Raw genomic sequence first — 26753 nt, forward strand, 5'->3', positions numbered from 1 at the left:
TGAAAAGGAAAGGTTTTATATCCCGGACACAATGAAAAACATTACGACTGGAAACTGTACCCCCGGTTGAGAATAGTAATGCCCACAGCGATGGAGAACACTTATTCTTGAGTTGAGAAAACCAGACCATCATTTCGAAATAGAGCTGCAGATTCGAGAAGCTCGTTAAAATAGCTAGGTACACCCCAATAGGGGTGGTTTCGAGTCTTGAGGGCAAATTTCGCCTCCTTCATTTAGAAATCGTACATTTGTTTTTCCAGGGGAGCACATCATTTGACACAAAATTTGCATGAAAAGGGGTCGCCAGTAAGCACATGGTCAAATCTGGCATAAGAAACAATATGAAATGTTGGGTAAAGCCAGTCCAAAATAAACTGATTTGAACTTTGTGTTTTGTAATTTATACCACTGCAGTAACATGACTTTTTTTGACAACATCACACAATGTAATACGTTTTGAAACTGAATACTCCGACGTATTCTGTGTCCCCTTTGCTAAAAAATACGGTATGCCGATTACCATGTAAGGAGATGATGACGTCAAGACAGATTTGTAGTGCGTTTGGTCTTGGATGGTGCACGAAGTTTTGTCGAGGTAGCTTGTGTATTTATTTCCTAAATGGGAGATATTAGGGTCGATCTAAAAGAAGGCCGAAAAATGTTATGATACTCTAAGCGAGCTGAACTCCAATGCGAATGGTTGGATAATTTGGAGGATGTCTAGACTGATCTCGTCTCATTAAGATTATTTGGCGGTCAGTATTGAATTTCAACTGCGTCACAAGTTTGCGTCGAACGGTCAACAAACGATATTTTAGAAATCTGGAGACATGGCACATCGCAGTTTTATTTTAGTATTTTATATTTTACAAAAGATGTAAGAAGCAATGATTTTGTTGAAAATTCTGAAAAAAATATAGGAAGATTTGATCGCGAACACATTTTCACTTGGGGGTCAACTAGCCCTGCGTACGATGCTGTGTGTTCCGCTACAGCTAACCGCCCCGCTCACCACAGCCCTGCAAAGACCCGTACGTTGGGTCGGTGACTTCAAATCCATTTTGGGACTTGACGTAAAAAGCCAAATTACTGCCGAAATTCAGCGTTGGCGCGTTCTTGGGCCCAGCCTATCCCAGCCTACCTCAGCTACTCGATCGCTTCCAAAATGACAGTCTTTTATTCACTTCTCGTAAATAACCGTTGATGTCGGCAACTCTGTCGCTGGCCCTGCGTACGATGCTGTGTGTTAGCTGTAGCACATAGCATCGTACGCAGGGCTAGGGGTCAACATGGGGTCGCAGCCATGTTGCCTCAAAACTTATTTCTGTCTGCACTCAAAACTCAAAAATGTCGCATATGAACCTGAAAAATCGATGTAATTTTGTCAAACTTCGGCGAAATTTCAGCCTATAGACAAAATTTCATCTAGGTAAGGTAAATTTATTGAAATTTGATCGACAAATAATCCTGAGCTTGAACGTGACAGCTCGCCTTCTCCGGGAAGTCATGCATCCGGCCAGCTGCCCATATGGCCGGGTGCATGAGATTGTTTTCAAGCGACGGCGGCAGACCGTACGGGGCTCTGGATATGAACCTACCGCCGGTGTAGCTGTAATAACTGTTGCGTTGTTTTTAATCACCACGGACGAAGTCCGAGGGGACTTCTAGGTTTGGTCATGTCCGTGCGTTCGTCCGTCCGTTCACGCCTAGTACCCAACCCCATACAGATGCACGTCGATTTGTTTCACAATGCTATCAAATTTGGCCGTGTTAGAGGACTTTTTAGTTTACACCTCCATAGACTCCCATGTATAAGGCAGTTCTCCATAGACTCGCATGTATGATGCCAAGAAAAATAAAAATTTAGTTTCTCATCGTATTCATATTGCCTAAAGGATGCAGTGACACAGTTTTTTTGTCCCACGGATAAAGTCCAGGGGGCTTATAGATTGGCTCATATCCGTCCGTGAGTCCATCAGTGAGTCTATCGGTTCACGCAGATATCTCAGACATTTTGACAAAATATCATGTGACCTTGGTGACCTTTGACCTGAAATATACATTATTGTCCATAACTCAGTAACCACAAGTGCTAAACCTTTCATATTTGGTATGATGGGACACCTTATGACGCCACATATTGTACTCCATTAATTATGTGCATATCTAATTATGAGCGAGCCAATAGAGCAAGAAGGTCTGATTTCTGGTACTAGTATATAGGGATAAGTTAACAATATAATTTGTTTGACAAAACTTCACGTGACCTCAATGACCTTTGACCTCAAATATACATATTTGTCCAAAACTCAGTAACCACAAGTGCTACACCCTTCATATTTGGTATGATGGGACACCTTTATGACACCATATATTGTACCTCATTAATTATGTGCATATCTTATTTTGAGCGAGCCAATAGAGCTAGAGGTCTGATTTTTGGTATAAGGAATAACTTAGCAATACAATTATTATGACAAAATGTGACGTGACCTCAATGACCTTTGACCTCAAATATATATATTTGTCCACACCTCAGTGACCACAAGTGCTACATCCTTCATATTTGGTATGATAAGACACCTTATGACACCACATATTGTACCTCATTAATTATGCGCATATATAATTTGAGCGCGCAAATAGAGCTGGAGGTCTGATTTTTGGTAAATAGGAATAACTTAGCAATACAATTATTTTGACAAAATGTCACGTGACCTCGACCTTTGACCTCAAATATATATATTTGTCCACAACTCAGTAACCACAAGTGCTACACCCTTCATAAATGGTATGATGGGACACCTTATGACACCACATATTGTACCTCATTAATTATGCGCATATCTAATTCTGAGCAAGCCAATAGAGCTGGATGTCCGATTTTTGGTATATAGGGATAACTATAGGGTAGAAATCTAAATATGCCCATCTAAATATTAGACATCTACCATCGAGAACAAAGAAATTTGCTGTAATTTGAATATTTAAGGAGTTTAAGCAATTCCCGCTATAAATAAAGAACCCCTGCCTCAAACTCCACAAAAGTTGCTAGACATATTTTGCCGTTGTCATGCCATTGCTTCGTTTAATAACCAGTTAATCAAATGCCTCATTGACAGGAGTAAATTCAAGACCATATTTGAATAGTGTATATATTGTCCTCAAAATTACTCTATCACGGCCCAAGTACTCATTGCCTTCAGCAATACTGCCTTGTTATTATTATTATTATTATTATTATTATTATTATTATTATTACAAGTTTAGGGGCTATAAGTATTATATAGAAATGTAATAACACTAGTTCATTGAAGCTCTGGGAATTCTGAAAAAGAGGTGTTGTTTATTTTAATTTGTCAAAAGGGGTGACTTCTAATTGTTGTACGTGCAGTGCAGAATTATACATAATACTGTACAGAGAGAGGGACATTATTAGGCCAAGGAGTAATTAAATGCTTGTCGGAAAAGTGACACTAAGCAGTTTAAAGCGATACCCAGCAGGCCCAGACTTTTAACTTGTGTGCGAACTTTATGGATACACATTCAATCGGAAGCCACAGAACAGTGCCATAAACGGCAAAAATTAGAGAGGCACCTTTTTCATCATATAGGCAGAAATCAATGTATTATTGCCTTATTTGTATTATACGGTGATTGTTTTAACAGCACAATGGCAAATTAACTGTAATGTTATTAAAAATTACTTCAAACCATAACATAAATGATCAAAACAGGCACGTGCATATAGAATAAAACATTTTTTTTTATTCTTGAAGTGACAAGACTCAAATAAATTACATGTACCGATAACAAAGTTTCGGGCAAACATCTTTTACAAACTCTCTGAATATCAAAAGTAACTTATCCCATAAAAGTTGTATTTTAAAAAAGGGACAAATAAAGAGCTTTACAAAAAATATAGGAAACGAAAAGGAAAGGTACACAGAAACTGAAAAAAAATACAAATTGAAATGATCAAATACCTTTATTTTAAATACAATATGAAAATACAGACAAAATTAAAAAATGAGAAATACTTGAAATTAAATGGACACCTGCAACTGCCAGGTTCGTTGTATTCTGTAAATAGATAAGCAAAACAAGGTTATTTACATCTGTACTTGTTAGTATATATACTAAATCATAATGAAAGCATTTAGAAGTATTTCATTCTTATATTTTCATGCTAAAAATTCAACTTTTCCATGATATTTCATGTAAGATAAAACTGAAGGAAGTTTCATTTGAACATGTGAAAACATCCTAAAATGGTAAGTCATCATTACATATACTGGTCCATGAACTGAGAATGCTAATATATTCATCTGACATTCTATTGCTTGTACTCTAAAGATTATGGCAGGCTGCAAATTTTGAAAATATTGGCTTATACAGACCACAAATGTGTGCAGCCTGTTCATTCAGCTATGGGCATATTCTTGCTGTGGTCCTGATGACGCTCTTGCACAACGTTTGAATGTTTTCTTACTGAAACACAAAAAATAAAAAAAGGATATGATAACTTTCTTTCAAAGAAGCAAACAGAGTTGTTTCACTGAAAGTAGGTCAAAATAATGTAGACGAAATACATCTTCTGTAGTATATATATAACACATAATAAATCTGACACTGAAAGCTTGAAAATCATGACAAGCAGAATACTGAGCCTTTCACTGACTTTAGCAACAAAACAGTGTACAGTTGTAAAACACATACTTTACAGCACTTGTTCACATGATTTCCGATGAATGCCTGCCCGTGGTAAGAATGACGTCCAACACCAAATGACTGCAGAGCTTGGTCAATACCGCAGACTACAAAACCACATTGTTTTGGCAGTTTCGCTTTTACGTCTGTAGCTTCAGATATCTAAGAAAACAAAGATAAACACTGTGTTGTCTGGAAAGTATTGACTGCACTACAAATGTGCACAATCCAAAATTCTGAAAATGCAGCATAGACATGACTGTGCACTTGAGATTGACAATGTTATTGCTTATCATCACAAAATGATCTTACTTCTGGTATCAATATGCCATTTTCAAAGATGAAGGAGACCCTCTGAGATCTCAGGTTGCTAGACAGGTTATCTGTGGGTGTTCTCACATGATACAGGCTACACAAACATTACATGTTTATTTAACATGGCAACTATTCCAGTTTGATAAAAAGTTTGACTTGGCTAGCAACTCACTGCCACTGAAATTAATTGCGTCTCACAAGATTTCAAAATTATCACAAAATCATGTATTTTTATTTTGTTAATGTAGTATGGTCTTCTATTAATAAATACTAACCTTCCTGTCAGCTTCTTCACTGAGTTCCTGCACTTTCTCCTGGGCTTTTTTAACTTTGCCCAAGGTCATTAGTGGCGGTCTGCCATCATCTTCACTGTTGTCGTCATCATCATCATCATTGTCACAGTCATCATCAGCAAGGAGAGCCTTTTCAACACTATCAGCCAAGGTCTTAGCTTCTTCTTGGAGTTCTTTCGCTTCACACTGTAATGTCTCGACTTGTTTCAACATGGCCACATATGTGTCAAATCCAGCAGGCTTCAGCACGGGTTCATCAATGTCATCATCTCTCTCCAGATTCGTGGTGATCTTGATATCCAGTACTGCACAGCTAGCTTCCATCATGGTGAAAAACTTTTAAAACAAGCCAGGACTGATGTGCAACCCTGGGACTGCAACCTGTGATAAAATATAAGGGTTAGCACATGTATCTTTTACTTTTAATGTATGACAATATCTTGTAACTTTCATACCTACCTATTTATGAAGAAAACACTACATAAAAATATACAACAACTAGATTGATACAAATGCTGACATATGTGCTGGCTTCATTGTCAACTTGTTTTCTCATATAGCTTCACTAATAAACTTCTATTTGTGCACACCGTTATGGACATAGTGGCATGCATACATGTAGATAGGTCACAGTGTGGTCTGTTGAACTGTTCAGAGAAAGGTAAAGTGAACTGATTGAAACAGAACAGAGCTATATGTTTAGTTGGTCAATGGAAGCAAACAACATAGTGGATTGAATTGATTAGTACATACTCTGTGCAGTGGTACATTGAAAAGTGGCTTTCTGACACTATTGTAGTGCTGCATGGCATGCCTTAGGTTTCCACCAGTTGAAAGAAATTCACTGTGACATTTTCTGATATCATCAAGGTTTCTCATCTTCATTGATGACAATAGTTGTTCCTGCTTCAGCAACTGTGCTTGTTCCTTGCTGATCACACAGCATACGCAAAAATATTTCCCTAAATTATTTCAATGTGAGGAAGACAAGGAACAAAAACTGACATAATTACTTAAAAACCTTAGTAGGTATAGACATGACTGGTGTTCATGAAGTCAATTTGATGTGCATGTGTGAACTCTTGGAGAGGATGTACCTGTAATATATGCAAACTTATCAATTTAAATATTTATTTCAAAGAAATTAATGGTTACTACATTTTGCATTGCCAGTATACATATTAATACTATGTGTACGAATTCAATTGAGAAACAAAAAACAATCATTTGTCAATAGCTTGCAAATATTTATCAACATCTGACCCACTGTGTACCCTTCCTTTAAATTTATCTGACTAATCAATGTTAGCTGTGAATGTCTTAAGTCAACGAAAAACTACAACAAATTATCATAATTGTGTTCTACAGCATATCATACACAATGCATGCTGATTATTAACAGACGCACAAATTGCAAACTGATAGGTCAAGGACGTACACATATAAATCATAGGTAAAACTGAAGTGTACACAATAAACTGCCTGTCCTGTCAGTGCCTCAACTTTTCTTATGTATAAATCATAGCATGCAAGTATACATTTCATACCATTTGGTCCAGACAATCCATAACTCTTGGCCAGATACTCATAATCTCCCATCATCCATGCTAATAGTGTCTTGTCCCTGAAATAATTGTCCACACCATTCATAATTAATGCCCATGTTTCTACACATCAATGCATTTGTACATGCAAGAAAACAACTTTGCCTTTTGTACTATTTAATGTAGGTATCATATTTATGCTGCATAAGTTTGGTCAGATTTGCACAGTGTTTTTCAGATTTTTGGATCAGCAGTATAATGCATGTATTCAACTTGGATAACCAATATGTATGTATCTTAAGTTCCAAATATTGTACCAAAATAGATATATGGTACAATCTGTTCATTGTTTAGTAAAACACAGTATGCATGTTTAGACTTACTTGCACTTTGTGCAATCCAGTTTGTCTACCTGACCTCTGTTAAAAGCTAAAGCTATTTCTAAATTGTGCTAGGAATCAGGTGCTGCAAATGTACTCCAAATCACTGTATTATCTGCTACATTTGGATTGCTGATGTTAGCAACTTGGTAAACCATTCTCAGGGTTCCCTGACCCTTGTCCCCACCTAACTTTATCCAAATTTCACTGGTAGGTATTGTACCATGCCAGGTAAGTTTGCTAAACCTGAAGACAAATATGAACAAGATGCAAAAACAACAGTAACACATATATTCAGTAATATGTGATAACAAGATTACTTATCCACAGTCTTTCTCTACATGATCATAATAGAGTTTGCACACAATCCCAAAAGTCTGACTGCAAGCCTGCTGTCCCAATATTAATACTCATGTGCTTATATAAGAGCATATAAGAACAATCTAGAACTTTTATTGACATGCTAATTACTGTTCTAAAATTCTCTCTCTTACACAACTAATTAAATTTCCAGAAAATTCCAAACATGACTTATTAAATTCATGGTTGTGAGGTCAAGAAGGACAGTGACCTTGATGAGTGTGGGGGAAAATGACCTGCATAACATACCTCACTTCCAATATTCACATGCCATGCCTTGAAGTAACGCCGTAATTTCCTCTTGGCAGCCCATGTTGTTCCCATAGCAACTTCTAATGAAGGCCAGCACCTGGAGGTATGTCAGAAGTGAGTCCCAAGATCTGGAGGATTTTCCTTCTTGTCCTTTTGTTGGTGTCTCACCTCCTCTCACTCAGCTGCAGCATCGCATCACCACCACTGACAATGTCTCTCCTCTGACTTAACTGCAACACCCTCTGATCCCCGGCGAAATGTCAACCATGGTGTACTGTGGTCAACATGGTATTTGATGGTTTTTGATGTTTGACCATGAAGTACCACGGTCAGCCATGATATGAGGCCACAGTAGACATTCAAATACTATGGTCTACCACAGCTGACCATGGTCTATCACAGCCAACGTGTTCACGGATATCAACAACCATGGTTGACCATGTTATTTGATGACTGATTATACTTATGACCATCGTTGTCGATGGTCAACCATGATTGATCATGTTATTTGAAGTCTCTCTCATAATTTGTTTACCTATGGCCAACCATGTTTGACAATGGTTTTTGATGCCCGATTTTCTTGATCACCATGACCTGATATGGTCAACAGTTAGGATGATCATGGCCATTACTTTATGTTCTTTGACTGATGATCTTCATGACCAAAATTTACCAAGGTCCAGTATGACCACAGTCGATAAGGTTTTGCCAATGGTTAACCATTTCGTCATTTGGTTACTCAGACATTATCATAATCTGTCGTCTTTGAAGTTAAATTTGATGTAAGCCAATTCATTTTGACTATGATCATGATGGCTTTAATGTGGAATTGCGATCATGGTGTCATCTCATGTTTGACTCCACGACAAATCAAACTATTTGAACCTACTCTTGATGAGTTAATATATATTTTACATCCGGTAAAGAGAGATAATAGATAAATAAATACAGAGTATATAGCTAAGCTAAATAGATGACTTACTGACCGTCTACCGCAAGAAAAATTATTGTGTGCTCTACCAAAGTACAGTTGAGTGATCAAAAAAGTCAACTTTTACTGAACGTATTTTAAATTTCTAAATAAAAACATAGGGCCAATGTCCCTGAAGCTACTACAGACATGGATACAAAATTAAGTATTTCCTGACTGTATGAATTATCTCACTAAGGTCATCACAGGGACCTGTAAACCAAATATTAAAGCTGTCTGACCAGTGGTTTTGAAAAAACAGGTGACCTATCAGTCGACAGAGCTCTGCTATGTTATGTAGAGAATAACTTTTTGCGATACATGTGTTGATGAGGAAGGTGGACACATATCAAAAAGGTAATTATTAATCTATTTTGTGTGTATGCAAGAAGTTCCTCAAAGTGCACTGAGGAAGGTAGGTTTCTGTGTAGATCTTAATGGAAAACAACAGAGGTATGTACATGATACGTCAGTTCTCATAAAAGGAAAGATTGAAAATGGTAGCATGGAGAAAAATCTTCAATATAATATGGCTGGTTCGAACTCACAACATATGGCATCAGTCGCCTAGCGGACAGGCAACAGACAGGTCCGCTGAGCTAAATCCCCACTCTTAAAGGGACAAAGTCGCCCAGTTTTCATGAATTTTGTTTGATACGAGATATTACTTATATATTGTTCGACATGTTGAAAGATACTGATTGAATGGGTGACCATGCATATATTCGACCCCAGTTTTAGACACGATACATGAAACCATGGCGAAAATGAATTAATGGTCATGGCCATTCATTCATTTTTGCCATTGTTTCTTTTAATTTGTCTAGAATCGGGGTCAAATATATGCATGGTCACCCATTCAATCAGTATCTTTCAACATGTCAAACAATATAAGCATTATCTCGTATCAAACAAAATTCATGAAAAAAGGGCAACCTTGTCCCTTTAAACCAAACAGAGACACATGTGATTATGACTATCAGCTTCCAACAGAATAATTATGGGAGAATGAGCTGTAATTGATGTTTTAAAAAATATTTATCTTCAGGTAGATCTCAGGTTGTTCACGGACATACAACAAATCGAAAAAAGAAGCATATCTACTGTCTCCGATGATGATGACTCAACAGAATAAACTTCAAAAACATATGTGCATGTCAGTTCTTGTCAGAGAAAAAAATGAAAAACTGGTAGTAAGTATTGAGAAAAATCCACAAATGAAAATCTTTCACAATTTTTTTTATACACATGTCATCAAACAAAACAGGCAGGTCAAATTAATGACGACTGAGCTTCCATGACAGTAATATGAGTACCTGTATGTGCTTTCATTTACTTGTTGGAAAATATTGTTCTTCATTCTCTGTTCAGGGATAATCATTACCATCTCCGATGATGACTTCACAGAAAACATCCAAAGCTCACTTATCATTTAAAACCCAACAATAAAATTCTTGCAAGTACAAAAAATCACAGGCACATCAATTACTGACTGAGCTTCCTGCTCTGTAAAGAAGAATGGCCATACTGATTGTCAAAATTTATTTTTCTTCAGGTAGTTCAAAGGTTCAAAAACAGAAAACTAATCAAAAGCTGGAGTGTATCAGTGCTGTCTCTGATGAAGAGGACGATGATGATTATGATAATGATGATGATTATGATGATGATTATGTCCCACCAGAGAAACAATCAAAAAAGGAGAGTAAGTATCTTTTTGAACTCCAATACTCTTTCATGTACAAAAAGCACTGATAGATCAACAACTGGCAGTGCTTATTCTGTGATTTAGCTAAATGATTTGGAAGCCAGGAGTCTTTGCTGCTGCTATCTTATAAAGTACATGGAGAACCTTACTGGAATTTGCCTGCTTACTGCCCTTAACAAATAGATGACTGTAATGAGAAGAGAATACCACAATTCATTTTAATCGTTTGAGTGCCACCCAAGTCAATGAGCTGTCACTATTTTTTATTTCTCTTCAGATATTTTAAAGGTGGTTCAAGCAAAGTCGAAGACAAAAAAACGTGCGATATCTCTATCAGATGATGACCATTCTGAAAAGGAAATGCTGAAAAGTGAAAGTAAGTATCTATGTTAACCCTGCATGGTACTGTAGATTTCCCATAATTCATTGCGATTTGTATCCTCGGAGATACCTGAGTGAAGTCTACCATGTCTCCCATGTGTAGACAAATTCACAGACTATTTATCAAAATTTTGAAAACTTACTTTTATGCGCACCATTCTTCTCAATTCTCATTTTAAATAATTTGGAAAATTATGCATAATTGAGAGAGGAGATAGCATATTTGTGAAATTTGCCGGAGATTGTGTCCTCAGCCATACAGAATAATGTGATGGAAAGTAGGGAGACTAGTTGCACCATTTTATGAAACAAAAGGATATTGATTTTTTGCAATGGAAGTGACAATAGAAATTTGCATGCTAAGTTTTCTCAGAGAATGACCCCTTCAGTTCGTCATAACTTGCTACCCAAAAAGCAAGGCATTTGTAGTACCTAAAGAATGTGACTTTTATGGTTGTTCAGTGGTTATTTTGAAACTTTCACTGAAATATCAAAACGTACTTTTACATGATATTATTTAAAAATTATTCTGATGCTGCACATTAGTGCTTACATGCAGAACTGAAAAAGATTTTAGAAAAGTAACCTTCAAGGATACAAATAAAAGAGAATTGTGGTTAATTTATTGTACTGTGCCCTGGCTTAACCAACTAGTTAGCAGATAAATATCTCCCTCCTGGCATTTTGAATCTTAAGTAAATTATTTGTGACTTTTAGCTCAGGGTGTTAGGTAGTGCATATAAGCATTGCATAGAATTGCATGTGTATACATGTGTTTAATCAAGTAGTCATGGACAAAATATCAACAACACAGTGAGTTCCTTAACCATTCCTTTTATGGACATGGCAAGGTTGCTCTGGTTTTGCCTGCCATTCTCTGTTCTGTATGCCTTTTTTCCCGTGTGAAAAGATTTACAGTGCCAGAATTTCTGTTTGAATATTGTGACCATAGCCCCACAAACTGAGGAAAAGGTAATCTGATGCAGTCATCAACAAACTACAAATTCAACAAATAAATTCAATATTGTTTTACCTTTTCATAAAGAAATTTATGTTATTATATCATACAAGTATATTGATGATGCAACTACAGCGATCTGATTGGTCAAGGTGCAAAAAGAACCATGTTATATTGGCAATATACCACGGCTGGCATGCGCACAAGCTCTCAGCTTGAGCGAAATTCTGGGTTTTTACGTTCCACCCCAGAATTTCAATATATTGTCATGATATAATAGCAGTTAATCACATCCAGCGACCATTTACTACACTATTTTGACCACTTCACTCCATATATGCACAAGCTATCACTCGTGCATATACATCGTGAACTGGTCGAAAACTTTTGGTATACCATCACTGGGTGTGCTTTATTGATTAAATTTAGCAACATCCTATGTTATTACAACATGTACTATCATTAAGGTTTATTTAAAAATGTCTTAGCCGGATATTTCCTAAATTAACCCTTTCACGACCATGGTTTGTCCCAATCCATAGTTTGCTATGGTAAAGTTGGACCTGTATACATGGAACTGGGGGTGAAAGGGTTAAAGAACAGATTTGTTCTCTGGTCATATGATCATTTACCTGTGTCAATGTATACCCTGTGTGCTCGTGTGGTCATAACCTGTGTCAATGTATACCCTGTGTGCTGTAGATTTCATCTGTATGAATTCCTGATACCAGGTGTATATGGTTTGAAATAAATGGACTGTGTTATGTATACATTGAAATTTTATAGGACCATATTTTGCCTTTATACTTTTTATGATATAAGGGGGATGATACCCCCTCTCCCCCATGATACTTACCGATTTTCTGTTTGTATTAACAGAAGCATTGGAAATCACTTCTCAAAAAGCCTTTGCACAGCGTGTGTTGACGAAAATCAGGTCTCCTAAGTGTAGCGGAAATACCTCTGATGCTTCCTCACAGTCAGATTTTGCCATTCCTGCAGCTTCATTTGATTCTCACAAGGAGTAAGTTGTGGATAAATCAAGAGTTTTCTAACAGCCTTTTGGTCGTGGGCTGCCTTCATTTGAATCAGTTTGAATGTGGAATTTTTTTGCTGCCTTTACATGATCCATTTTCAACTCTGAATTCTAGGTCTCACTTGACTTCACGATAACACCATCCTGCAGCAAAGTAAGCACAAAACTTGCAACCCATCAAATTCAGCCCTATATATCCCGCTGTTATGAAACTTAAACTGACTTTTTAAAATAGTAACAGGTGAAGCGCAATCCCATAGATTGCAATTTCCTGCTTTAACAGTATTGTTTAAATGGAAATTATAAGATTGTGATCATACAGTGAGAGACAGTGAAAGTGCTGCTCACTAATATTTGTCAACATTTGATTTTCAACACTTCGATTTTTCAGATGCCAAATTGTCACTTTCAGTTGTGTGGTATAAACTGAACTACATATTGTGCTATTTTTAAACTACTTGTTCTAAATTTTCAGATGTGTAACACAGCGCGAATTCAATGACCTTAAAGAAGAGGTGCGTCGGTTGAAAAAGAAAGTGAAGGATCTGCAATCAGGGCCATCTGCAGGCAGTGCTCCCACCAATGATTTTCATACCATGCTTGAAGAGTCGCCTAAAAGTAGTACAGCTCATCAGTCTGCCTTGTGGAAGTCTCCTATTGAAGAGTGGCCTAAAAGCTACGCTAACTCGTCTGCCTTGTGGAAGTCTCCTATTGAAGAGTCACCTAAAAGCTATGCTCACCAGTCTGCCTTGTGGAAGTCTTCTATTCCAGGTGAACAAAGCCGATGTGATGTCTCTGCTGCTACATCTAGGGAAGGTGACCCTTCCATATCGGCATCTACAAGTGATTCCAATACATACAATGGCATGGCCTATTCCACTCTTCAAGATCTTGTCGCGCATTGCGACAAGGTTTATGATGCTGTCAAAATCTTATTGACCACTCTGTTTCCGCGAGAGTACATCTTAACACATTCTGTCTCTGGGAAAGCGCCTAACAAATCAACCCCTGCAAAAGAGCCATTCGACACTCGTCTCTTCTCCGCAATGGTCAATGTGATAAAAAACAAATACCCAGAAATAAGTAGCAAGAAGATAACAGAAAAAGTGCAATCTGTTCAGAAATATGTGCAGAAACATTAACCCTAGACTCTGAATTCTACAGGATGTGACTCTTTTAATAGGTTTGCATTTCAAACACTCAGGTATTAGATTTAGTCATGAGCACCATTTTTTTTCAAAAACATATATTAATGACCTTGATGTAGTGCTGATTTAGACTGTTGCGTGACAGCTCATGCGTGTGTTCGCAATCACATGTTTTGTAAGCATTCATGTATGATATTTTCTTGGATGCGCAACATTTCTTTGAAAAGGTAGTATTTATGCCCTTTTTGTAGTGATCTTTTTTGGTAGCTCATGTATGTGTCTGCATTCAGATGTTTCATAAGCATTCTATTATAGTAGTTAGTCTTGAAGGAGCACCATCGTTTTTGATCAGATAATATTTATGGCCTTGTAGTGATTTTTAGAGTAATAGCTCATCCATATGTATTCATTCATAGTCTTCTGAGGCATTCAAGTATTATATTTAGTCTTAAATGAGCCCCATTGTTTTCAAAAGGTTATTTTTATGCTCTTGTTGTGTACGTTTAGTCCGTAGATCATGCAAATGTCTGCATTCATCGCTTCAGAGGCATTCAAGTATTAGATAAAGCCTTGAATGGACCCTTTTTTTGCTCAAAAGCTGATGTCTTTCTACCCTACCTATTGTGATCTTTTAGTCATTTGAATGACAGCTTATGCATGCCCATTGTTTTTGTCAATAAAAAGCTTTGATGAAATAAATGTTTTTTGAAGTTTTTAAAAACTATGTCACTTGCTGACTATTTTGTCGTAGAACTTCATCAGTCAATTTCAAGAGCTTTAATATTGCACTTCTCCCTTGTTGGTGACCTTTGTCTATCACCACGGCTGACTACAGCTGACCGTAATGACTATCTGATGGTTGTTCACAACCATTGTTGATGACCACGGCTACCCACCATGGTTGACAATGGACCATGTTTGATGAGCATGGTGGACCATGATAGGTTGTGCCATGATCATGGTTTGTAACTGTGGTCTTTCATAGTTGACCATGGTTTCTTGATCATGCTAGACCATGGTATATCAAGGTCAATGGCAATGGTTGACCATGGTTTTTGGCAATGGTCGATCATGGTAGACCATAGTAATTTGTGCCATTTAACAAACATGGTCGACCATAGATTAACATGGTACACCATGGTCATATGACCATGAACTAACATGTTAGTTCATCGTCAACCATGTTCACTTTCGCCTGGGATGTCTTGTCCTAGTGCTAGCTTCTGAGGTTGTTTTTCGTGGCTTTGGTGTATATGTTAAACACAATGGCTGAAAAAAATCACACCAAAAATTGAAAAACCAAATTTATCTTTCAAAAGTATATGTGGGTGATAAATTCATGAAATTGGACTAGCTCATTACTTGATGAAATTAATTTGTTGAACCACTACCAGGTCACACATGTACTACAAAACCAAATAAATGTTATTACAAATACAAATTTACAAATTATCATATTCCATGATAACTTTATCAGAAGAATTTACTCCAAAATCTAACTGTATAATTATGTGGGTATAGATCAGCAAGAGTAATGCAGGTAAAAACTCACCTGGCCCTTTGTTTTAACCTTTATCAAACTATCATCACTTCTGTTTGCTTCTATTTTTTTCTTGACAAGTGTTGTTGCCATTTCTTCATACTGTGGCAGCATATGCACCGCTGATACATTCTGCAACATAATTTCTGCGGCCTTCACTGCACATATATGTTCTGCCTATCCCTTGATGTTTCATCATTTGATGTCTCGGTATTGATTGTGTCAGGAATGGGGACTGGGCTCACTGACGAGAAGCAGTGGTCTCCAGCAATTGACTGGTAAACACACCGTTCCGTGTTGTGTTGCAGATCTTGCAGTGGCACAACTGACTTACAACCGACATTCCCATAATCACATGTGACTGTGGCATTTGATAGCATGTTTGCAAAGGCAATGGGGGACTTACAATAGATTCACACATAATAGAGAGACGGCACACAGGACAGGATGAAGAAACTTGCAACCACTGACACAAACATTCAGCACAAAACACATGTGGTCCATCACACAAAAGTTGTATTGGTCCATGCATCTATTATGTCTTTGCAAATGGGACCCTCCATTTCTTCAATGAGATCATTGAACCTCTGTCTCTGCAAGGGAATGAATCTTCTCATCTTTTTTCCTGCCCTCTGTTTTACAGCTGCTGTTAGATTTGTACTGCCATGAGTTTCACTCTGTAGTTTCCCCGTCTTTCTGTCTCCTTGCCAGTGATACCAGAAATGTCACTGCCTTAAGTATTGACTTGGTCTGCCCCTGTTTTTACTGTTTTTCTTTTTCTTTCCTGCCTTACACAATGCATTACACACCGCACGTCTCCGTACTCTACAGTGTCTGGACCATTTCACTAAGTGTGTCCCTGGCCGATAGGTTTTGTTATTGCTTTCTGCCTGCTGCCATGAAGCAATGACTCTCTTACAGAGGCAACAAAAATTGGACGGGTGAACATCAGAATGTCTTCACTAAAACTGTACTCTGAAACAATTCTTTAACTCCACGATAAAATTGGAGCATGGATAACTTGTGCCATTTATTTTCCGTGCACAAATACGACACCGGTTTTTTAGCACACGAGCATGAAATTCGAATGACATTTTCACAGTCTAGGCCAACAGACGATTGAAAAAGGCGCCAGAAAATATGCCAGTGTGTAAACAAACCCGTTACCAGGGAGACATGCGTGATGGTCCGAAAAACTATGCTCAACTGCAACGCACATATGGACGTAAATAAAAAAACCCACACGCATAAAAAATAACCCAATCACGCCATGAAATGTACAGATTAAATCACTGCGGACACGGTGAAATCGGTTTCAATCTTGTTAAAATGATTTACTTAAAATCTGAACCTCGTAAATTACACAACACATTAATGAAAATACTTACAGACCGCCATGCTTTATGTTATCAAGTTGTCCGTGCTAAGAAACTTCTCCTGCAAATGTCGCGAGGTCAAAGGTAAACTAGCGATAAACATCCAGCTATGCTGAGTATGCCACCTTATTAATTGAGAACAGCTTTCAATATCACATTTGAATGCATTTTTTAAATGATTATGGGTCAGAATTCGAGGAACAACACGCGCACGGCGAGCGATCGTCTCGGTATGCACACAATACGATGGCCGCCATCACTGAGAGTGCGTTCGGCAGTTCGTTATTGTTTGCTCAACCTAAGTTGCCAAGTCGGCCGCGCCGGAAGCAAAACACAGGTGACGTAGTCTGCCAGTATGAGCATGCGCAATTGAGCCTGCGAGCGCGAGAATGTGTATAGTACCGTATACCGTAGAACTGTCTCGTGCTATCATGTCGTTCAGCTATAAAATGTGTGCATGTTGACAGAAACTGGAATTACTGCAGAGAATACTTTCCAGGACATCACATGTAAGTCTCTTAGGTACCAAGGAGGACGTTTAGGAAATCCTTTCAGAAAGTTCACGCAGTCTGTGGCCATTTTGTGGAGTATATACGTACCTGCACTGGCTGCAGCGTATACAGTATTTCTACTGTACAGTGCACATATTGCCGGAACATATGCGATGGAATTTTGCGTTTCACGTCGTTCAATCATTCAGATGGAAATACTGCCCTTCTCAAAACTTTGAAAAAAAGGGTGACAGACTTTGGAATGCTAACTCTTGTATATCAAGAATGACGAAATTTAATGAGAAGATATTTGTATTCGAGCATGGCTACAGTTTTTGATTCGAGAACTCTCATCATGGACCGTGGTTGTATTCAACAATCGAGAGGGCTAGGGTGAGTCGAAGTTTTTCCTATGTCCATGTAGCACTTGTGCAAAAATAAGCGAATCCACAGGCCTTTGGCGAATCAATAAATGCGTTTTTCACCAAGCTGAAAGGTTGAAAGATGCGTCCGTCACTTTGGGACTAGCTAGATAAATGCAGTCAAACCAAACTGGGCACAGAAATTTGCCATAATATGACATTGTTCTGGAAATAGTTACCATGGCAACTCGAAACATTGAAATAAGTCTGGTTTTTGTGTTCTCTGACCCGAACACCCCAATAGATAATTTTCATATCAATCAAAGTAACTTTTCATGGGATATTAGAAAAACTGAAATTTTCAACCCCTAAAATGGTTACCATGGAAACATGGGGCAGTGAATTCGATATCATATTTGGTCTTTTCGACCCAAAATACCCATATGATGAAATTTTCACAGAAATTGAACCTATTATTATTCGCGTTATTATTTCTATATAATACTTATATTAATTATTACAAGTTTAGGGGCTATAAGTATTATATAGAAATCTAATAACAGTTCATTGAAGCTGTGTGGGAATTCTGAAAAAGAGGGTTGTATATTTTAATTTGTCAATAGGGGTGACTTCCAATTGTTTTACGTGCAGCGCAGAATTATGCATCATACTGTACGGAGAGAGGGGGATATCATTAAGCCAAGGGGTAATTAAATGCTTGTCGGAAAAGTGACACCAAGCAGTTTACGCGATACCAGCAGGCCTAGACTTTTAACTTTTGTGCGAACTTTACGGATACACGTTCAATCGGGTCAATTTAATTTTGTTTTTAGTTTTCTTCCATCAGAAGTCACGACTATGAAAAGATTTCCAATATAAATTAAAAATCTCTCTCTCTCTCTGCAGTGAAATTGCTATGCTGCGACCACCGAACGAATGTTTTCCATACAGTAGGGGTAATATTAAAAGTTCATTTTATAAATCTAACTTAATTGCTTAAGTTAGGTGTCAGAACCCCCCACCCCCAACCCCAACTCTAATAACTGACCTAAAATTGAAAAACATCTCAGACACGTATCCTGTACTAATTCTTTCATAAACGTACCAATGTACAATGGATTCATTCTGGTGTATGTATAATTTAAAACTTATTCAGACTTACTTCGTGAGCATCATATTGTCATTGCAGAATAAACATTTTTTTCTGCATTTCGCATGTTTCGCCTGGCAGTGTAGTCTGGCAGAAACCCTGCGATTCGCGTTCTTCTCTGTCGGAACACGCGCGCGCCTTCAGAGACGCGACGCGAATCCCAAAGCATGCGCAATTGAGAGTGCGTGGCGTGACAGTAGAACGTCTCCGATCTCGCGCTATCGTGTCGTTGTGACCTTTAAAAATGATGGAATGTTGACAGAAACTGGAATTACTGCAGAGAATACTTTTCAGGATATCACATGTGAGTGTCTAAGGTACCTAGTAGGACGTTTAGGAAATCCTTTCAGAAGTTCACGCCGCCTGTGGCCATTTTGTGGAGTATAAGCTTATAAGCTTACGTAACTCAGCAGCGTATACAGTATTTCTACTGACAGTACTGTACACATTGCCGGAACATATGCGATAGACTTTTGCGTTTCACGTCGTTCAATCATTCAGATGGAAATGCCGCCCTTCTGCTAACTTTGAAAAAAACAGGGTGACAGACTTTGGAATGCTAACTCTGTATAACAATGACGTAATTTAATGAGAAGATATTTGTATTCGAGCACAGCTACACTACAGTTTTTGATTCGAGAACTCTCATCATGGACCGTGGTTGTATTCAACAATCGAGAGGGCTAGGTTGAGTCGAACTTTTCCTATGTCCATGTAGCACTTGTGCAAAAATATGCGAATCCATAGGCCTTTGGCGAATCAATAAATGCATTTTTCACCAAGCTGAAAGGTTGAAAGATGCGTCCGTCACTTTGGGACGAGCTAGATAAATGCAGTCAAACCCAGCTGGGCACAGAAATTTGCCATAATATGACTTTGTTCTGGAAATTACGAAGACAACCGGCCGTGCGGTGGAACTTTGCAACAAAGTTTCAATATCTGAACTGGCATACTTGAATGACAGACACAGGTAACGATGGCCAATAAAAACGCATTCTCGTCGCATTTTGATAATAATGTATCAATCACAATGACACAGAAATTATGCCTCCTCCCGACAGAAGGGCCATGGCCTATTTTTAGCCCTGCTACACTATGTCTTAGTGCTGGAAAGGCCATGTTGTTGTCAGGTCGTCATGGCGACTTTTAAAATTTGCATACAACTCTGAGAGTTAAACGGGTTGTTAATAGGTTACAAAACTTTTGAGTCCCACTGTCGTCCATTATACCGGTTTCCTTGGGTATTAAAGGTGTGCAAGTATCAAAAGACTAGAAAATTCACTTCATAGGCAGAATCTTGTAAAATAGCTTTTTCTTCTCTGGTTCACGAAAAAAAATAATTATTAATTAATTATTAATATTATACATTAAAATTAATTAATTTGAGATGCTAGTAGAATTAATTTTAGCACATAAAATTAATTTGAAGGCATAAACATAATTCGATGCATAATGAGTTAGTACTGTACTATATAACACTTATTTGGGATGACTGCATGAAACAAAATTAAAAATACTTCAAAAATTATTTCTGGTCTATATAAATTAATTCTAAAACACTAAAATTAACGGAAAACATAATTTTGACCAGAATGGCCCCAATATACATTATGTTTACCATTCATCCAAGAATGAAGGCAAAGAAATTACAATTATTTTTGTTATAGAACAAATTTCTAAGTTGTTACTTAGACATCCATAAAATAAATAAAAACAGAGAATTATGTTTTAGCATTGACCCTCTCGAGGGTCTATGGTTTTAAATAAAAAAAACTGTGGTTGCCAAAATTTTTTACCAAGGCAACATAAAACAAAAATTAACATGGAGTTCATGCTGTGATAAATACTCTTAGGAGAGCATTTGCATAGTAACTAGGATTACTTTTAATGGAATTTGGAAAAAAAATGAAATTTTAAAATGCAAATAGGTTACTATGGAAACACAGGGCAGTAAAAATGGATATCATATTTTGTCTTTCTAACCCAAAATAACCCTTTGGTATAATATTTCTGTTGATTACTGGATTTTTACACTGGATATTTGGTCTTTCTAACCCAAAATATCCCTTTGATATTACACATTCTATTGATTACTGGATTTTAGGTAAAATCTTTAAGAAACTTGTAATTTTACTCCTGAATGGTTGCCATGGAAACATCTCACATTACAATGAGTGTGATATTTTTTGGTGTGCTAACCAGACAAACCCTTATGATCAAATTTTTACATCAATCAATCGTTCTTTAATAGGAATTAGGGAAAAAGTAACATTTTCAATCCCAAAATAGTTACCATGGCAACTCGAAACATTGAAATAAGTCTGGTTTTGGTGTTCTCTGACCCGAACTCCCCCACTAGATAATTTTTATATCAATCAAATTAATTTTTCATGGATATTAGAAAGAATGAAATTTTCAACCCCTAAAATGGTTACCATGGAAACATGGGGCAGTGAAATAGATATCATATTTGGTCTTTTCGACCCAAAATAGCCTTATGGTGAAAATTCACGGAAATTGAACCTATTATTATTCGCGTTTTTATTTCTATATAATACTTATATTAATTATTATTATTATTATTATTATATTCTTTATTTAAATTCGATAACTCCATAGTTGAAATACCTCTTTTCATTGAAGTCGAATAGACAAAGAAAATCATACTACAGCACCAGCTAGAAAACACAAAAAACATAGAAATACAAAATATCAGAAAAAAAAACTACGAAGAGGTATCAGACAAGTAAATAGATAACACAAAGTTGTTACAATATTTCTTAAAACTTGTGAGTGACTCAGAGTCCCTGATTGATTTGGGGAGATTGTCATATTCATCCACACCCGCAACAGACAAGCTGTTTTGAAAACGAAGTGTGCGTGCTTTTGGAACCTTAAGGAGGTTTTGATTGGAAGAACGAAGTGATCTGGAAGGGATATAATTATTGAACATACTATGTTGTGATGCAATTAGTAGTGAGAAGTTTCTTAAGTGTTCATTTAGATATTTAATGAACTTTGTCCTTTGATATATAAGTCTGAAATTACGGCTCCAATTTGGTGATACCTACTACAATTATTGATCTGATAAATATCTAACTCTGCTATGAAACATTGAGTAGTTTAAAGTTAATTAGGGTTCATTTGCATATTTAATGAACTTTGTAATTAGTGATATCACTAAAAAAATTGAGCATTAAATTTGATGAAATGTGCTACATATGTTGATTTCATGAATATCTATTGTCCCATGCAGCATTGAACAGTGTCAAGTCAATGAGCATCTCATTTGCATATAAAATAATGTTTTTTAATTTGTGATTTAACTCTTAGAGTACTGTGCGAAAGTTGATTAAACCTGCTACATATAACGATACAACAGATACTTTTTGTTCTGGGAAGCATACTTCTATTAATGAACCTGTTGTAAAACACGTGAGCACATTCAGTTCACATCTGGTTTAATAGTAAGATTATTTTACTAAGCGTTTTAAGTGTAAATTTTGAGTAATGTTTAGCATCAAGGTAAAACAAATAGCAAACCTCCTTTATCTTTACCTTTAATGTAAACTAGACTTCAGACACAGAAAGGTAAAATAAAATACGCAAAATCGTAAAAATATGTAGAAAGAGTCACTTGATCAATTAGGATTTATGATTCTTTCATGTTGATTTAAGATTAAAGCCGAATGACCGGACACACATTAAGTATTAATAGTAGCTCTATTGCTGGGCTCCTATAAATATCTTTGCTGAACACAATTGTAAATCTCAGGTGTAAGTGACAAGGTTTGACTTTGTACAACTGTAATAAACTACTGGAACCAGATATATGTGCTTGTATTCAGCGAAATGCTAGATGGCAGTTAGTAACTAACACTTGGAAGTTTTGCTAATACTACCATGCATGCCTTCTTATAATTATTTTTAAACGTTAGTAACGATGTCTTCATATCTGCCAACATAACATTGCTACACTATGTAGAAAACTACTAAGTACACTGCTAATGTGTAATCTTTATCAGTCACTTTTAGGTCATATTTTCACACACGTGAGCTGTCATAACAATATTTGTCTGTCTGTCCGTGTGTGTCTGTCTGTCTGTCTGCCTGTTTACACGATAACTCAAACATAGGGCCAATATCCCTGAAGCTAATATAGACATGGATATAAAATTAAGTATTTCCTGGGTGTATGAAATTATCTCACTTAAGTCATCCTGTGGACCTGTATACCAAATATTAAAGCTGTCTGACCAGTGGTATTGAAAAACCAAGCGACCTAATAATCGACAGAGCTCCGCTGTGTTATGTAGAGAATATCTTTTTGTGACACATGTGTTGATGACGAAATTGGATATCTTTGATAGCTCATTTCAGGAGAGCAAAATAGCAAAATTAACTGCAAAAATACAAAATTTAAGATTTCATAATAATTTTAATAAATTACATTAAGATAAATGCTAGAAACCTGTATAGCAAATATCAAAGCTACCAGATGAGTAACTTTTGTGAAACACAGATTTTAACCAAAAATGGCAAAAATTGACCGAAAAATGCAAAAATGGAAGATTTCATCGCAATTTCAATATATCACACTGAGACAACGCCTAATAACTTGTATACCAAATATAAAAGGTATCAGAAAGCATCAGACAAGTAATTTTAAAGAAACAAAATGGCAAAAATGCACCAAAAAATAAAACATTGCAGATTTCATCATGATTTCATTACATCATATTTAGTTTATCTGTAGAAACCTATATACCAAATATCACAGCAATAAGACAATCTAAATTTTACTATAACCCAAATGGGATTCGAACCCCCACACACTCACAGCAACATCGCCTAGCTGACAGGCCACACAAAAAAAACCAGTCGGCCACTGCTTCCAACCCAAAAGAGTTGGTCACAGTAACCGACTAAGATGTTGCAATTCTGTGCGCGACCGAGCAACACGGTGTGCGTGGAGCAGACGACACACAGACACAGTTACACACAGACACAGTACACACATATAGTAAAAGAACTTTTTGAGAAATATTTTTTTGGGCCATAAATGGTAAAAATTGTTCAAAAATACAAAATTGTGGATTTCATCATAAGTTGAATATATCACATTTTGATCATTCTCATGAACCTGTATACAAAATATCAAAGCTGGCAGACAAGCGGTTTCGATGAAATACATTCTTGACTTAAAATGACCAAAAAAATCCCTTAAAACACAAATTTGCATATTTCATCACAATTTGAAATAAAAAAATATCAGTTAGGTCATCCCTAGAGACCTGTATACCAAATATAAAAGCTGTCTGACCAGCGGTTATGAAGAGTTAAGATTATTTTACTGATCGTTTTTAGTGTCAATTTGAGTAATTTCAGCATCGAGGCTAGGCAAATGGCACACTTCCTTTATCTTTACCTTGAATGTAGACTAGACTTCAGACACAGAAAGGTAAAAAAATACGCAAAATCGTAAAATATGTAGAAAGAGGCACTTGATCAATTAGGATTTATGATTCTTTCATGTTGATTTAAGATTACAGTCGAATGACCGGACACACATTTAGTATTAATAGTAGCTCTCTTGCTCGGCTCCTGTAAATATATTTGGTGAATACAATTGTAAATCTTAGATGTTTGTGACAAGATTTGACTGTGTAAAACTGTCAACACTACCGTAACTAGATTTATGAGCTTGTTTACTGCTAAATGCGATACGACAGTGATAAAAAAATCTTGGAAATGTTGCTATTCTAGCATGCAACCTGCTATAAATATTTTTAGTTGTTAGTATCGATGCCTTCATATCTGCCATCGTAACATTGCTACGCTATTGAGAAAGCTACTACTGCTAAAATCACTGATGTGTTCAAAACGTCAAAACAAAGGCCAAGCCGCCAACGCGTCTCACCACAAGATATTTCCAGCTGTCACTCAACTTGTCAAGTGGAAATATCCACCAGCCAAACTCAATAGATCGTGGCGCGAAATAGAAAAAAATTTACCCGCCAGTGCAAATCTGTTAAACCACGCCTCCAATTTTGACCTCAAAATAGCACGATCAATCCATTTCTCAGACGTTGTGGTCCTGTCGACTGGTGCGGCCGGCGGCCATTCTGTCATTCATCTTTGTGAAATTGTCAAATTGTGAGACGATGAACAGGATTTACTCTAACACAACACCGATAGGCCGCAGGAGAAACAACAGTCTTACTAGAAGCATGGCTTGAAAATATTGACTCGGACTTTGTGAAATGTGCAAGAACTGGAAATCAAAGAACCGACTTTTGTTTTGGTGTTGTCCAGTAAAAAATTCACATATTCAACACAGTAAGGAATATTCTCATCGGTGAATTTTTCATAGGCTACTACTGGCGTCAGTTTTTTAAAATCCATTCCCCGTCTGGCCATCGGCTTCTCAGACCTCATGTGACAGCACTGGTTGAGACATCTTCACTATCGCCATACTTGTCGATATTTTTCTTCAAGAGATATATAATGCTTTACAAAGCATTGCCATAAATTTTGATATTTTGATCTCGACCAAGCAAGCATAAATATTTCCATGGCAATCGAATCCTGTAACTCGGTCAAGATTGCCTTCCCACTCCTAAATCTCCGTTTGAATTAGTGAAGATGTATTCAGTCATTAGGGACCGTTCAGTTTTTACGGCGGGGGGGGGGGGGGCGGCAAAATCCAGGGGGGGGGTCATTGTAATTTTGGAATCCGCAAAGGGGGGGTCATCGCTTTTTCACTTGTAGGAAAGGGGGGTCACCACATTTTCAAAAACATAATACCAACAATAAAGTTCACTTTATACCATGGCCATGATCGACCCTCTTTACCGGCGGGCCGCTTTTGGCGGCCCACTACAATAAATGTACATTATGCATTACCCATGACCTCTTAATGGGCAGACGCCTTTGGCGGCCCATTCCAATTAGGTTCACTTTATGCCATGGCCATGACTGACCCTCTTTACCGGCGGGCCGCCTGAGCCGGCCCACTACAATAAATTGACTTTATGTAATACCCCACGGCAATCTTACCGTAAAATTCCAATTTGAGGCCCCGGCTTGTATTAGAAACATTTTTGAGGGACCCCTGGCATCACGCACTGAATAATGGTAATGGCCGCGCGCCTTCAGCGGCCCTGTCCAGTAAAGTCTACTGTATGCAATAGCAATGATCGACCCTCTTTACCGGCGTGCCACCTTTGGTGGCCAACTAGAATAAAGTTGACTTTACGTAATGGCCCATGACCCTCTTAACCGGAGGGGCTGCCTTTGGCGAACCACTCCAATAAAGTTTACTTTATACAATGTCCATAAACATGAGTTGTCTATGGAAATGAAGTTAAAAATTGCCTTACAGTCGTCCTAATTAACAGACGTTTCAATGGATGTGGCTGAGAAGTTTGTGCACTGGCATCTCTGCTACACGAATAAAGTGCGCCACGTACCGGAGTTCAAATCCAAACCATGCGGGTAAATTTGACATATGGGTTTTGGTTATTTTTCAAGGGGGGGGGGTCATCAATTTTTTCGTCTGACAAAGGGGGGTCATCTTTTTTTCACAAAAAATGCAGGGGGGGGTCTATATTATTTTGAACACCGGTGACAAGATTTTGCCGCCCCCCCCCCCCCGGCCGTAAAAACTGAACGCTCCCTTAGGGTGTCACATGACGAAGGCCAACCAGTAGACTTGGTTCAAGTCAGTGAATTTTCAAAAAATAAACTGATTTGCAAAAGTTCACCGCGTAAAATTTGGCA

The 26753-nt window shown here is 37.3% G+C and overlaps 2 protein-coding genes across 3 annotated transcripts; one reads left to right on the forward strand and one right to left on the reverse strand.

The window, feature by feature from the left end:
- Nucleotides 1-4033: 4033 nt before the first annotated feature.
- LOC139142182 (uncharacterized) lies at nucleotides 4034-6942 on the reverse strand. 2 transcript variants are annotated; one of them, XR_011554316.1, is made up of 6 exons: nucleotides 6866-6942; nucleotides 6072-6280; nucleotides 5301-5699; nucleotides 4720-4872; nucleotides 4401-4491; nucleotides 4034-4083 (listed from the first exon to the last, which is right to left on the reverse strand). XR_011554316.1 is itself a non-coding variant. In XM_070712034.1 (5 exons), the coding sequence occupies exons 3-5, from the start codon at nucleotides 5643-5645 to the stop codon at nucleotides 4489-4491; spliced, it is 501 nt and encodes a 166-aa protein (XP_070568135.1). In that variant the 5' UTR covers nucleotides 5646-5699; nucleotides 6072-6280; nucleotides 6866-6942; the 3' UTR covers nucleotides 4265-4488. The 2 variants fall into 2 exon arrangements, 1 of the variants encoding a protein (XP_070568135.1); XM_070712034.1 differs by lacking the exon at nucleotides 4034-4083 and having other exon boundaries at nucleotides 4265-4491.
- A 524-nt stretch (nucleotides 6943-7466) lies between these two features.
- On the forward strand, nucleotides 7467-14783 carry LOC139141536 (uncharacterized). Its single transcript, XM_070711129.1, has 5 exons — nucleotides 7467-7473; nucleotides 10380-10526; nucleotides 10807-10905; nucleotides 12748-12892; nucleotides 13380-14783. Exons 1-5 carry the CDS (start codon nucleotides 7467-7469, stop codon nucleotides 14044-14046), a joined length of 1065 nt encoding a protein of 354 aa, XP_070567230.1. The 3' UTR covers nucleotides 14047-14783.
- The last annotated feature ends 11970 nt before the right edge of the window (nucleotides 14784-26753 follow it).

The sequence above is a fragment of the Ptychodera flava genome, chromosome 10 (genome assembly GCF_041260155.1).
Source record: "Ptychodera flava strain L36383 chromosome 10, AS_Pfla_20210202, whole genome shotgun sequence".
In the NCBI taxonomy this organism is placed as follows: Eukaryota; Metazoa; Hemichordata; class Enteropneusta; family Ptychoderidae; genus Ptychodera; species Ptychodera flava.

What these genes read in the sequence shown, in the direction of transcription:
- LOC139141536 (XM_070711129.1), top strand. An exon ending in GAAACAATCAAAAAAGGAGA is followed by an intron (nt 10,527 to 10,806) that starts GTAAGTATCTTT and finishes ATTTCTCTTCAG; the next exon opens with ATATTTTAAAGGTGGTTCAA. An exon ending in GGAAATGCTGAAAAGTGAAA is followed by an intron (nt 10,906 to 12,747) that starts GTAAGTATCTAT and finishes TTGTATTAACAG; the next exon opens with AAGCATTGGAAATCACTTCT.
- LOC139142182 (XM_070712034.1), bottom strand. Translation starts at nt 5,645, where the DNA reads ATGATGGAAGCTAGCTGTGCAGTACTGGATATCAAGATCACCACGAAT. An exon ending in GTGAAGAAGCTGACAGGAAG is followed by an intron (nt 4,873 to 5,300) that starts GTTAGTATTTAT and finishes TTGTTTTCTTAG; the next exon opens with ATATCTGAAGCTACAGACGT.